The sequence below is a fragment of the Oryx dammah genome, unplaced genomic scaffold, assembly GCF_014754425.2.
Source record: "Oryx dammah isolate SB20612 unplaced genomic scaffold, SCBI_Odam_1.1 HiC_scaffold_22, whole genome shotgun sequence".
NCBI classification, from domain to species: domain Eukaryota; kingdom Metazoa; phylum Chordata; class Mammalia; order Artiodactyla; family Bovidae; genus Oryx; species Oryx dammah.
In genome coordinates this window covers 15,196,061-15,210,616 of record NW_024070206.1, presented here as the reverse complement: position 1 = coordinate 15,210,616, position 14,556 = coordinate 15,196,061, and the positions used below count along the sequence as shown (strand labels likewise).

The 14,556-nt window shown below is 38.1% G+C and overlaps 1 protein-coding gene across 1 annotated transcript in view; it reads left to right on the top strand.

Moving 5' to 3' along the window:
- The first annotated feature begins 218 nt into the window (after positions 1–218).
- KATNAL2 (katanin catalytic subunit A1 like 2) overlaps positions 219–14,556 on the top strand; it is a 99,056-nt gene continuing 84,718 nt past the window's right edge. The window contains exon 1 of the mRNA XM_040264533.1: positions 219–357. Within this exon, the coding sequence (XP_040120467.1) occupies positions 307–357 (51 nt within the window). The 5' untranslated portion in view covers positions 219–306. The remainder of the gene's footprint in view (positions 358–14,556) is intronic.

Sequence of the window (14,556 nt, the reverse complement as noted above, 5' to 3'; positions counted from 1 at the left end):
TGCTGGGCATACACACCGAGGAAATCAGAATTGAAAGAGACACGTGTACCCCAATCATCCCCTTTTATGTTTCTCGATTGGCCAGTGCGGTGCAAAAGCTCCGAATTAACAGGTTTATTTTGATTGGCATGCGGAAAGAAACCATCTTTGCCCAGTGATTGGCCGGCATGTCTAAGCTCTGGCCAATCCTGAAGGGGGCGGGCTGGTTAAGCGTCAGGTTTCCCTGAACGGCCTCGGTGGCTGTACTGGTCGGCCTAGTAACTGGCTCCTTTCCTTCTTTATCTCTGTTCTTAACGCCGCGTCCTGATGGAGCTATCTTACCAGACCCTCAGATTCACCCATCAGGCTCGGGAAGCGGTAAGGAAAGCATATACTCTCAGGAACTCCTCTTGCTGCGGGCCTATTCCTGTGTCCAGTTGCTATGGCGACAGAGTCCGCTACTGTTGTGGCGCAAGCGCAAAGTCTGGGGACTAGGGTTGAAGCGGGGTTGAGAGAAGAAAGAGTCGGATTTGGACTCGACTACTGTTTGATGAAAGAGACGGCAGAGTTTGTGACTGAGGAAATGAGATGTTGAGGGGAAGGTATTATTATTAGGCAGGCTGAGTCTTGATGGGTGAGCGGATTTAGAGTATGGTCAAAATGAAATTGTTGAAACGCAGGATAACACTGACCTGGGAGCTGGAATACGGAGTTCTGGTCCTGATTCACTACTACCAAGGTTGAGAGACCTTAGGAATTTAATTCCTCTCTCAGGCTTCCGTTCCCGCAGTAGGAAGTAAGGTAATTGGACTATAATCCTTTCACACAAAGATTACATGAATTTTATAATATGTAGAGTTTCCTATTGTCTGTGTCATTGGCTAACTGGCTCAACTGTATTTTCCACAACAAAAAACGTAGATTGAAGCTGTATTATATGCCAGGCATCGAGGATATAACAATACCAAAAGGGGAAAATGATTACAAACATTTTTTTTTAATTGAAAAATACTGATATTTAAGCTCCACCTCAGAGATTCTGATTTACTGGTTTTGGTGTATCCTGTTCATTGATAGTTTTTAAAACCTCAATTGTGATCTCAATCTCGTTTGCAATGTGTAGCCAAGATTATGAACCACCACTCTACTCTTTCCCACCTTTAAAAAGAAGCTAATAATACACAATAAAAGGTAACCCTTTGGCCTTACACTCCCTCTACCTAGCAGTGTCTCTGTAACTTCTCCAATTTCTTTCCAACTTCTGGAAAGGATTGGCTACACTAGCTGTTGCCACTTCGTCACCTCTGGATTGTGCTTAAGCCCTTCCAACCTGAGCCTGAACTACCTGCATCAAAACATTTGGAGATGGCTTTTAATAAAGAAGATTTCTGGACCTCGCTGAGAATTACAGAATCAGAAGCTCTCTGGGATGAGGATCTTGAAACTTGCATCTTAAATTCAGACTCCAGGTTTGAAAACCACTGCCCTAGATAGTCTCATACATTTTCATGACTTCCAATGCCATCTGTATGCCAGCAATTCCCTTAAACTGACTTTAGACTGTACTTCTTTGCTGAGCCCCCAAACCCATGTGATATCCTAGAATATGGAACACAGAGAGGATGATAAATCAATTGACTACTGGACAAATCCAATGGAGAATCAAGTATCTCTATGTTAAGTTGTTAAACTCCTAACTCTTAACCTTCTTTAAAACTTGTAGCTTTCCCAGTCTTCCTCCATCTGGGAATCTGAAACCAGCATGCACCCAGTGGCTCAAATCAGAATTCTGAGAGTCATCCATTGCTCCTCCTTCATGCTAATTCCTGCTTAAGGAAGGCATCAGCAAATCTTACAGGTTCTATTTATATAATGGGTCTTTAATAATAAATATTTCTACAGCCTTTATCTGGGTACAAGCCACCATAATCTATCACTTGAACCATTTCAATAGCCTCTTAACCATTTCCCCTGTTGGTTTTACCTCCTTTCAGTCAATTCCTCCAACGATCAGAGTGATCTTAAAATTGTGTCACTCCCTGGCTGCTGCTGCTGCTGCTAAGTCGATTCAGTCATGTCCAACTCTGTGCGACCCCATAGACGGCAGCCCACCAGGCTCCCCCATCCCTGGGATTCTCCAGGCAAGAACACTGGAGTGGGTTGCCATTTCCTTCTCCAATGCGTGAAAGTGAAAAGTGAAAATGAAGTCGCTCAGTCGTGTCCAACTTCGAGACCCCACGGACTGCAGCCTACCAGGCTCCTCCGTCCATGGGATTTTCCAGGCAAGAGTACTGGAGTGGGGTGCCATTTCCTTCTCCAATGCATGAAAGTGAAAAGTGAAAGTGAAGTCGCTCAGTCCTATCCGACTCTTAGCGACCCCATGGGCTGCAGCCTACCAGGCTTCTCCATCCATGGGATTTTCCAGGCAAGAGTACTGGAGTGGGTTGCCATTGCAAGATGGCACTAGGGAGAGCCATATTTAGGTATGCTCATTGATGTCTTAAACTCCTGGGGTCTAAATGCAAGGAATTGTACTGATTAGGGGCCTGTGGAGGGGATAGATTGAGGTGGGGAAGAGAATCAGTGAGTTTGATGTATGTCCATAGGAACTTTGATCATCTGTGTTGTCTACTGTATTGGATTTCAAGAATGCTTCCTCTTCATTTGGGTGATTTTTATTGTTTCAAATTTTAAACATGTATGTTCTCATATATATATATTTCAATTGGATTTTTGTTTTAAATAATGTAATGTCAGCACTCAGTTTTGAAAAATTTAATAGTTCTACAGAACTTAAGAAAGTTTCCTGTTCCCTTTCATACCCTCAAGTATTGCTCCCCAGAGGCAACTGCTTTTGCCCTTAGCAGCTTCTTCAAAATAACAAGTTAAAATTTCTGAATTTTGATATTCCATTGTCAGATGTAAATTCTGCTTGCTGCTGCTGCTGCTAAGTCGCTCAGTCGTGTCCGACCCTCATCGACCCCATGGACTGCAGCCTTCCAGGCTCCTCCATCCATGGGATTTTCCAGGCAAGAGTACTGGAGTGGGGTGCCATTGCTTACTTTGATGGAAAATGAGCATTTGGCTTTTTTTAATCCTACCTCGTTCCTTCCCCGTCCTCTCTCTCTAGCCCATACTTCCCCTCCTCCATTCTCCCAAGATCGTTTTATTACAATTTTTGGTTAAATACATATTCAGTATAATTGTGTATATTAATCCGACCATGAAAGCATTATTCACAGCTGAGCCACATGGTAAACTGTGGTTGTATTTTATTTTTTATTTAACTGTGGGATAGGACTCAATCGTAGCTTAACTCTGCCTTATTCTTAGGCTTACTTTTCTGTATTTTTGATAGTACTTCCTAAATTTTCTGAAGGAATTGTAAACCTTTCCATGTGGTGAAGCTCACCAAGAAAATTGTCAGGTTTTTTCCTTTTCCTTCTTTCCTTTTGTTTAGAAGAGTGACTTAAACAATTTATTGATTCAGTTTTGGTTGTGCTGGGTCTTGGTTGCTGCGCGGGCTTTCTCCGAGTTGCAGAGAACAGGGGCTACTCTCTAGCTTCAGTGTGCAATCTTATTGTAATGGCTTCTCTTGATGTAGAAGGCCCAGGGCATGTAGGGTTCAGTAGTTGCTGCTCCCGGCTCAGTAGTTGCGGCCCAACGGCTTTGTTGCCCTGAAGCATGTGGGATCGTCCTGACCAGAGATCAAACCCATGTCCTCTGCACTGGCAGGCAGATTCTCAACCACTGGGCCACGAGGGAAGTTCTTCTTTTTCTTCCTTCTTGCCTTATATCCCTGTTTTAGCAAAATACCCCAACCAATGGCTGCCAGAGAAAGGGCACATAGCAAGCAAAGTTTTTGAAGTATGTATGTACATATATCCATACAAAGCAGCAGTGTATGAAGTGGCTTTCCAGGTGACGCTAGCGTTAAAGAACCTACCTGCCAACGCAGGAGATGACTGAAGTGGCTTAGCAGGTGTGCACACTATGTGTGCAACTCTCTCCTTCTCTCACCTTGTTGATGGTTGGGCTGAGCTTGATACTCTAGGTTGGAACTGATTTCATGTCATTTGAAGAGGCATTTCTCCATTGTTTTTTAGCTTCCAGCGGGGTAGCAACAAGTGTGATGTTATTCATTCTCTGAATCCTTTTAGAATCTTCTCCTCACCATCTCTAGTTTCTGAATTTTCATGAAAATATCACTTGTTGAGAATTCTTTTTCATTCCCGATGCTGGTATGAAGTTATGGGCCATTTAGATCAGGGAATTCATGCCCTGAATTCTGGAAAATATTCTTGTATTATTTCTTTAGATAATTTCTCTGTCTCTCTCTTTTTTTCCCTCTCTTGCTCTTCCTTTGTTTCTCTCTTGTCCTTCCCTCCCTCCCTCCCTTTCATTTTCATGTTTTCCTTTCCTGGAAGTCCTATTCATTGAATGTTTGACTTCCAAATGGAATCTGTAACATGCTGTTTTCTCTTTTACTTTACATTGCTTACTCTTGTTTTTTCTTATCAAGAGACCTCCTCAGCTTTTTATCCCATTTTGTTGAGTTTTAAATTTCTGCTTTCATATTTTTATTCCCAGATACTTCCTTATTGTCTCAGTGTTCCCTTTTCATGGCTCCTTTTAACTCTGAAAGTTTCCCCTCCCTGTCCCTCCCTGCCTCACCCCCTTCCCTCTTTGTCTTTTGCCCCTAGTATTATGTCTGTTTCCTCTTAAGTTTTTCTTTGCTTTTTTCCCCTGGTGCTCTGTCTTTCATGTAGGTTTTCCTCAGAAATCTAGTGAACCTTGCCTGAGCAAGACACCTAAAAGCTAATTCGAATCTGTGAGCTTTAGAAGAGGCTCCTCAAATAGGGATGAGTTTTTCTGTTGGATGATCAGGTAGGCAGGAGCCTTTTTACTGGGACATCCACAGAAGCCAGTTTCTGTAGATATTTGCTCTGAGGTTTTCAGTTTCTCCAAGAAATGCTCTTCACTTTCCTACAGGGAATGAGGGCAAAACCAGCATGCTTCCTATCACTGTTGGAGTTAAACAGGGAAAGGCAGTTGTTTGGGGGTGAGGGGTTTCTCTTCACTGTTCAGTGCAAAATTTATACTTAATTATTCTTTCCTTTTTAAAAAAAATTCCTTTACCATCATTTTAATGTGATTTGGGGAGACAGCAGAGAAACAATCTCTAGAACCATTTTTGTTTTACAGATACGTATTGTCTACTGGGCACAAAGACGCGTACTAGTTGCTTTTGCCAGAGGTGAATTTAAAAAACATCTACTAATGTAAGATTCGTATCTAAAGGATAGCTTTATTTTGTATTGTGGGTTTCAAGTCAGGCATTTGTCATACATATTTGTATGTTAAAATTTACTTTAAAATACGGTTGTTTATTCGCATATGATAGGGGTTGGTGGCTGAGCTTAAGAATGGGAGTTAGATCCTTTTGAATTCATATACTGGTTTTTACTTAACACTGAGGTGTAAATATACATTTATTCATCAGCTCCTACAATGAACACTTACTTCGTGACTACTATGTATAAAAACATGGTGTTTTGGGCATTGACACTGCTGATTAGCTTTAGGAAACGCCTCTTGGTTTTCATGATACTACAGTCTCCTAGAGTTCCGTTTTCCTTCTTGGCGTCTTTATTGCCCTTCTCTTTCTCTACCCCTTACAGTTTTGTTCTTTAGGATCTAAACTTGCCTCTTTTGGTCAGCCTGCTTTCCAAACTTGACAAAGTGCCCCTCCTTGATGCAAAGAGTAGACATCACCGTGCCACCTTTATCCCAGTAAATTATAATTGGATTTTTCCTTGTCCTGACCTTTTCCTTTCCTGTCCTTTTCCTTCCCCTGACCCCAGTAGACTATAAGCTCCTTGAGGGCAAGAACTCTGGTAAGTTTCTTTCCTGACTGGGAAACTGATCACCTTTCAGAAGGGCTTCTGAGTCTTCAGTGTGCACGCTGAACACCTGGGGTGTTTTGAACACTCAGGTTGTGATCCAGCAGTTCTGGGTGTGCATCATGACCTCCTGTGCGGCACCGTAATGATCCGTGGGTAGCAAAAATCTGTGAGTGGAGAATTTTCTCCTATTCCGTTTTAAATTTAGTGTTTAATTAAAATAAGGCTATGTCCAATTTGTAAACCTCTGCCACTGTTTTGTTTTCTGTTTTTTCGTTTTCCCTACTTGAAGGTAAGATCCTGGGGGAAAGGTTCTGAGGAGCAATTGCTTCAGTGTTTTAAATTTGACCACAGAATTTAAACCAAACAAACAGTAATCGGTATCAATGCAGAAGAACAGTTTTTAGAAAGCTGTAATTGAGCCGCACATTCATGTGCAAAATAATCTGATACAAAATTACTTTTATTTATTCTCAGGTGTCATTACATGTACTTTTCAAAAGTTGTGACTTTGCTTGTGTGAAACTTTTATATTAAAAAAAATACCTACTATAAGTGTTAACTAATTAATGAGGTGGCAGATTAGGTTTTTAAATGAGTGTTGTTAAATGCCTTAGCTTTTATTAATCGCATGGTCCCCTAAAAAAAAAAAACTAGGGTAATTGAAAATTTAATTACATCAGTGTTTTTCTTCAGAGAACCAAGGCTTATTAAACTTTAAATGTTCAAACATTTAAGCATCTATTGAAATACCAATAGCTATAAACAATGCGCAGTTCTAAATACTAATTAAATGAGCTCTAAATCACCATAAGCTAAGCTGAATTTTAAGTAACTCATGTTTTAAGTGCTCTGCTCTGCTCTTACTTAAGGAAGATTAACTACTTCACTGCTGACCACCAGGGTAGCCTGTGGGGATCTTTAAAAATGCTGTGGCTGATGTTGAACCACATTTTTTCTGTACCTGGACCAAGAAAGGGAGACTGATCAGACAACCTGGAACATTTTGCTAATGTCACATTGATATTCTTGGAGATGTTTTGTTTTTTTTTTCTTTATTCCCCTACTTTTAACCATGTAACTGAGAATATACACATGTGAGTTTGTATGTTTGGTGTTTTGTGTTAACATCCTTTCTTTCATTTGTAAAAAAAAAACCACATTAATTTTAATAATTTTATTTTTAAGTACAAAAAGTATATATCTCTCCATTCAGATCAGTCTTGTGTACATTAAAAAAAAACTGATACAGCTTCCTGCTTTCAAATGTGATACAGCAAACAGTACCAGCAGTTTTGCAGAGATGAGACAGGGAGCTGAATTTGGGAAGACTTAGGTGGTTAGAATGGGGAGGGAAGAGGACCAGAGAGGAGGCAGCTTGGCAAACAAATTGCTCCATGCCTCTGAGTTTGGGCTGAATACTAAGCTGTGCATACACAGAGTGGAAATGTTTGAAGCTGGGGAAAAGCCAATTATCAGGGAACTGTAAGAGGAACAGCTACTGGTGCTCATGTAACACTGAGATGTTTGAAGTCCAACCAACCTGAGTGGAGACCTCTTGTGGAACAGTAGAGCATTTACTAGAGATTCTAGGAAAGCAGTGCATGAGGGAAGATTCCCCTGGAGGGCATGGCAACCCACTTCAGTATTCTTGCCTGGAGAATCCCTTGGACAGAGGAGCCTGGTGGGCTATAGTCCATGGGGTCGCAGAGTCAGACACAGCTGAAGAGACTTGGCACAAAACTAGTCTTAGAATAAACATGACTTTACATAACCTCTTTCCAAACAAAGCTTAATAGGATCAGAATTACCTGCAAATAACTGAACGATCTGCTTCCCCCAAACCCTCAACATACTTAAGGTAATATAATCTAGAGATTTGCAGAACTGGCATCCAAGGAAAAAACTACTAGTGGTCATAAAAAACAGGAAAATGTGCCAAAATGAGGACAAAAATCCATCAACAGAAGACTCAGTAATACAACAAAAGACAGAATTAACAGATTGGGGGGGGGGTCTTTAAAAACAGTTGTTATAAATATGTTTAAACATTTAAGGAAAACATGATTATAAAAAGGAGAGAAATAAGATATAAGAAAATAAAATTTATAGACTTGAAAAATAGGCAAAATTGTTTCTGGGTCCTCAAGTCTGTTCCACTGGTCTTTTTGTCTATTTCCCATGGCAATGCGACACTGTTTTAGAAATATAGTTGTATACATTCTTTTATTTTTATTTTTTTCATTTTTTTAGTTATATCCACTCTTCATGGGCTTCACCAGGTGGCTCAGTGGTAAAGAATCCGCCTGCCAATGTGGGAAAGGCAGGATTGATCCCTGGATTGGACAGATCCCCTGGAGAAGGAAATGGCAACCCACTCCAATATTCTTGCCTAGGAAATCACCAGAGGAGTCTGGCGGCCTACAGTCCATGGGGCCGCAAAAGAGTCAGACACTTGTTTAGTGACTAAACAGCAACCCATTATTGATGTCCTCTGGAGCAAAGACTTCTGACTTGTTCTTTTTTGTCAAATGGTCACACTATTATTGACATGTGTCTACATATTTTAGAATCAACTTGTCAAATTCCACAAAGGTTGCTGAATTTTGATTGAGATGGCATTGAGTTGGAAGAATAAATTTGAGAAGAATTGGTGATTTAAAAATAATGAGAATTACAAAGAATTCTCCAATCGAAGAGTATCGTTTCTCTTTTTATTCTGGCTTCCTTAATTTTTTTCAGTAGCAGTTTAGAGTTTTCTGCATAGAAAATTTGCCCATTTTTTGTTAGAAATACTTGTAGTTCTTGATACTATTCTAAATGATTTTCATATTGTAAGTGGTTTCTTGGTTTTTAAATTTTAATTTTATATTTATTACTGATATGTATAAATGCAATTGATTTTGTATGTTGATCTTATTTTAGCAATATAAAATAGTGTGTTCAGAGTTCTTTTTTTAATCAAAGACGTATGTTGATTTTTACCAAATACTTTTCTACATTTGTTAAAGTGATTATAATATTTCCCTTTATTTTGTAATGTGGTGCATTAACTACATTGTTTGAGTCTCTAATATTAAACGGTCTTACCTCATTCCTGGGATATGCTGAAGCTTGATGTTACCTAATGGTGATTCAATTTGCTAATATTTTGCTTAGACTTTTTCCATCTATATTAATGAGTGAGACTGGCCTATTGTTTTCCTCTTTTGAGTGTCTTTTTCAGGTTTTAGTATGAAAGATATGTTGTCTTCATAAAAATTGAGAAATATTCCCTCTTCTTCATTCAGTAGAATAATGAAGATTGCCATTGTGTTTTTCATTGAATGTTTGGTAGAATTTGCCTTGAAAGAAATCTGAGAATGGATTTCCCATAGAAAGTGTTTTGCTTTGTTTTTTGTTTGTTTATTGGTTGGTTTTTAACAAATTCAGGTTATTTTCATCAAAACTGTTGGTATTTTAAAATTTCTTTTTGCTGTTGGTTTGGTATATTATGTTTTCTTAGAATTTATTTATATCATCTAAATTTTTGAATTTATTGGCATTATCGTTCATAATATCCTTTCTTAAAAAATTAAATATATATGGAATCTGTAACCATCTTCCCTTTTTATTCTTACACTGTTTTTTTGTGCCTTCTCTCTTATTTTTCTTCATTAGTCTTAACAAAGGTTTATCAAATTTGTCAGTCTTTTCAAAGAAACAAGTTTTGTTGATCCTGTCTGTGATCCGTTTGATTTCTATTTCTCTACTTTCGCAGTCTTAAAATTATTATTTCTTTGCAAATCAAAACAACAATGAGCTATCACCTCATACCAGCCAGAATGGCTAGCATCAAAAAATCTACAAACAATAAACACTGGAGAAGGTGTGGAGAGAAGGGAATCCTTCCAGTCTGTTGGTGGGAATATAAATTGGTACAGTCACTATGAAGAACAGTATGGAGGTTCTTAAAAAAACTAAAAACAGAGCTACCATATGACCCTACAATCCCACTCCTGGGCATGTATCTATCCAGAGAAAAACATAATCTGAAAGGATACATACACTCCAGTGTTCATTGCAGCACTGTTTATAATAACCAAGATATGGAAGCAGTCTAAATGTCCATTGACAGAGGAATGGATAAAGAAGATGTGTTACATATATACAATGGACTATTACTCAGTCATTAAAAGGATGAAATAATGCCATTTGCAGTAACATGGATGGACCTAGAGAGTGTCATACTGATTGAAGTAAGTCAGACAGAGAAGGAGAAATATCATATGACATCCCTTATATGGGAAATCTAAGAAGAAATGATACAGATGAACTTATAAAACAGAAAGACATTCACAGATTTAGAAAACAAACTTAGGTTGCTGGGGATGGGAGGGATAGTTAGGGAGTTTGGGATGCACATGTACACACTGCTATATTTAAAACAGATAACCAGCAAAGACCTACTGTATAGCACATGGAAGTCCATCAGTGTTATGCAGCAATCTGGATGGGAGGGGGATTGAGGGGGGAAATGGATACATGTATATGTATGACTGAGTCCCTTCTCTATTTACCTGAAACTGTCATAACATTGTCAATCAGGTATACCCTAATACAAAATAAAAAATTCAAAAGAATAAAAAAAGTGTAAAAAATGGTTATTTTTGTTCTTATCTTTCCTTGGGTTTATTATTTTTTATAATTTATTAATATATTGCTTAATTTATTAATATTTACCTTTTTTCTTTTAACAGATGCATTTAAAGATTTAAATTTTCCTTCAGTCACTGCTTTGCCTACTTCCATATGTTTTAATATGTAGCATTTTAATTTTTCCTTTTCATTCCCTTGTGGCTCAGCTGGTAAAGAATCCACCTGCAATGGGGGAGACCTGGGTTCGATCCCTGTGTTGGGAAGATCCCCTGGAGGAGGGAAAGGCTACCCACTCCAGTATTCTGGCCTGGAGAATTCCATGGACGGTATAGTCCATGGGGCGCAAAGAGTCGGACTCAACTGAACGACTTTTGCTTTTTTCATTCAGTTCCAAATATTTTCTTATATCTATTAAGATTTTTCCCTGAGTCATAAGGATTTAGAAGTGTATTATTTACATATGGGAAGTCTGCTGATACCTTTTGGACATTGTTTTCTAGTTTAATTGTGTTGTATTTATTAGCAACATTCTATAGGATTTCAGTCCTCTGATATTTGTCGAGAATTATTTTATGGCTCAATGTATGGTTAAGTTTCTTAATTGTGTTGTTCAAATCTTTTATATCTTACAGATTTTTTTTCTTTTTGTTCGAAGGCATGTAAATATCTCTCACTATAATTGTATTTTTTGCCTATTTCTCCTTTTGATTTTGTCAGTTTTTGCTTTATCTGATGTTATGTTATTTTGTGGGATGAATGGTATCCCCTTCTCCTCAAACGTTATATGTTTACCTAAACATATAGAATTGTTATCTTCAATTAATTTGTGTGTTTGATGTGAGACAGGGGTTAAGTTTCATTTTTTTCCCTATTTGGTTATCCAGTTGCTCTAGCACCTTTTAAAATTGTTTTGAATTACTGTGGCAACTTTGTAAAAAATCACATTACCATATATTTGTGGGTTTATTTTTAAACTCTCTGTTCTTTTTGATTGATAGATTTATCTATCTCCATGCCAGTATCAAACTATCTTAATTATTGTGGCTTAATACTAAGCCTTAAAAACTGGTAGTATAAATTCTCCGACCTAGCTATTTTTCAATGCCATCTTGGTTCTAAATTTCCACATAAATGTCAGAATCAGATTTTCAATTTATATAAAAAAGTTCACTGAGCTTTTGATGAGACTGCATTCAATCTATACATCAGTTTTAAGGAGAACATCTTAAAAAAATCATTTTCTCAATTCTTAAACATTATAACTTTTTAAATATCTCTTAGCCCTATTTTGTCATTTTCAGCATAGAGGTTGCATTATTTTGCTAGGGCTGCCATAACAAAATATCACAGACTGGGTGTCTTAAACAGCAAAAATTTCTTTTCTCACAGTTCTGGAGGCTAGAAGTCCAAGAAAAAGGTGTTGGCAGGTTTGATTTATCCTGAGGCCTTTCTCCTTGGCTTGCAAGTGGCCACCTTTTTGCTGTGTCTTCAACATGCTATTTCCTATACTAGAGAACCATCTCTGGCATCACTTCACATGTCCAAATTTCCTCTTCTTCCAAGGACACCAGTCAGATTGGATTAGGGCCCACCCTAATGGCCTCATTTTAATTTATTAACCTGCTAAAGGCTCTGTCTTTAAATACAGTCACACTCTGAGTTATTCATGGTTAGGGCTTCAGTATATGAATTTGGGGAAAAGGGGATACCATTCATCCCACAAAAGAAATCTGCAACATCTTTTGTTAAATTTGTTCCTACTTGATTTTTATAGACTGTTGTAAATTATATTGATTGAAATAGTTTTCCTCAGGTCTGTGTCTGATACTTCTAATATCTTGAGGTCCATGTTTAATATTCTGTTATTCCTAATGTTTTTCATTTATGTTGTTCTTCTCTTAGACTGCATGGTAGTGTAGTTGATTTGTTTTTAGAAATAATTTGTGATGAAGGATGATGATATCTTCCTGTAAAGGTAATTTAGGCTTGTTTCTGTCTTGTGCCTGGTGGGAGGAGCTAGCAATTCAGGAACGTCTCAATCCAAATTTAGGGACTGAGATTTTTCTGGGGTTTCCCTGATAGCTCAGCTACTAAAGAATCCACCTGCAATGTAGGAGACTCCCATTCGATTCCTGATCCGCTGGAGAAGGGACAGGCTACCCACTCCAGTTTTCTTGGGCTTCTGCAGTGGCTCAGCTGGTAAAGAATCTGCCTACCATGTGGGAGACCTGGGTTCAGTCCCTGGGTTGGGAAGATTCCCTGGAGAAGGGAACAGCTACCCACTCCAGTATTCTGGCCTGGAGAATTTTAGGGACTGAAATTTAGGGACTCAATCCAAATATAGGGGCTGGGATTTTTCTGGGCCATACAGAACATGGACACCTTACCTTATCTTTTGTCCTCATTCCTAGAATGGCATAAGGACTGAATATTCATTGGTTTTGCCAGGGTCCGCTATCTTCATGGGTCTTGGTTTAGAACTTTTGCACCTTAGCACTTTGAGGTTGTCAAATATACTACTCAGCTTCTTAGCCTTTTAGAGGCAGGCAGATGTTCTAAAGAAAAGTGGATTCACATGCCATGGTCATGTCTTTGTATTAATTAAATACACACACACACATACAGTTGTGTCTGTAGAATAAAATCCTATCAGTGAAATTGCTATATCAGTTTGTATATGTGTATATTTGACATGTGTGCATCTGAAGAATGCAATTCTGTAGAAATAAACGAAAACCATCCATATTGAGCAAACAGGCTATTTATTGAGTGCTTGCTCTAGTAAGAAAGTCAACTGTCATCACTTGCATTTGGCAGGCAGAGGAGTGGGAAAGCTTTATAGTGAAAAAAAAGGGGAAGTGTGTGTATTTAACATTTTCTGATTGGAGGCTGTTGACTTGGGAAATCTGGAGTTGGGCTACCTAGAAGTGGGGCATCTTATGTGATTGATTTGGAGGTCATATTTGGCTTTCTTGGTTGATCCTGACTTGGAGGCTAAGAGCTAAAATAGGGAGGCTGGCAGTTGTTGAGCAAATCTTGACCATTCTGGGCCAGTTGCTTTGGAGGTTGTGATTTAGTTTCTTGGACAGATTGCTATGGTCTGTGATTTGGTTTTCTGAGATGGTTGTTTACAGAGGTTGTGGTTTGGCTTTCTGAGCTTATGTGGGTCTGGCCATTATCCATTTATATATTCAGTTTCTCATCCTAAGTGATACTGTAGTACCAAAGAATGTATATAAATTTGCCTTTTAACTTAAGTAGAAGTTGTATCAACTTATCATTTTACTAGTAATGTATGATCATCTGCTCCAACATAGCAGGCTATTAATTTTTTGAATTTTACTCAGCTGATATGTGGAAATTTGTGTTATGTTTCAAATTTGCATTTTTGTGAGATTGAGCATTTCCTCATATAGAGTCATTTGTGTTTCTTTTTGCGTGAACCATCTTTTCCTATACTTGTCCATTTTTATAGTAAATTATTGATCTTTTTTTCTTTGCTTTGTGGGCACTTATTATATATAAAGGAAATTGGCCTTTTGAATGTTAACTGAGTTATAAATATCTTTCCCAGTTATTGTCTCTTGACCTTTTTTATATATTTAGAATTTTTTATGTGGTCAAATATATCAGCCTTTTTAATTAATGGCTTCTGGGTTTGTGTTCAAAAAGGCCTCATCTACTCTGAGATTTAAAAAAAAACCCATGTTTATGTATTTTTATTTATTTATAATAAATACAACCTGAAGATAATATTTTTTAATTAAGACTATGTCTTACTGTTTACCAAGGTTAGTTAAGAACAAAGGTATAATGGATCTTAAAATTGTCAATGAGAATGAGGTTTCTCATCTTCAGAATTCTGAAGTGTGCTCTAGGCAGGGAGGCAGGGGCTCGGTGTGCAGGCTTACAGGTACAACACTTAAAAACTATAGGAGTCCGAGTCCAAAAGTTTCTACAAAGCAAAAGTTGCTGGTCTCCTTTGAAAGTCGCATTCCATAACCCCCACTGCCCTTGTATTTCTCCCCTTGAATTC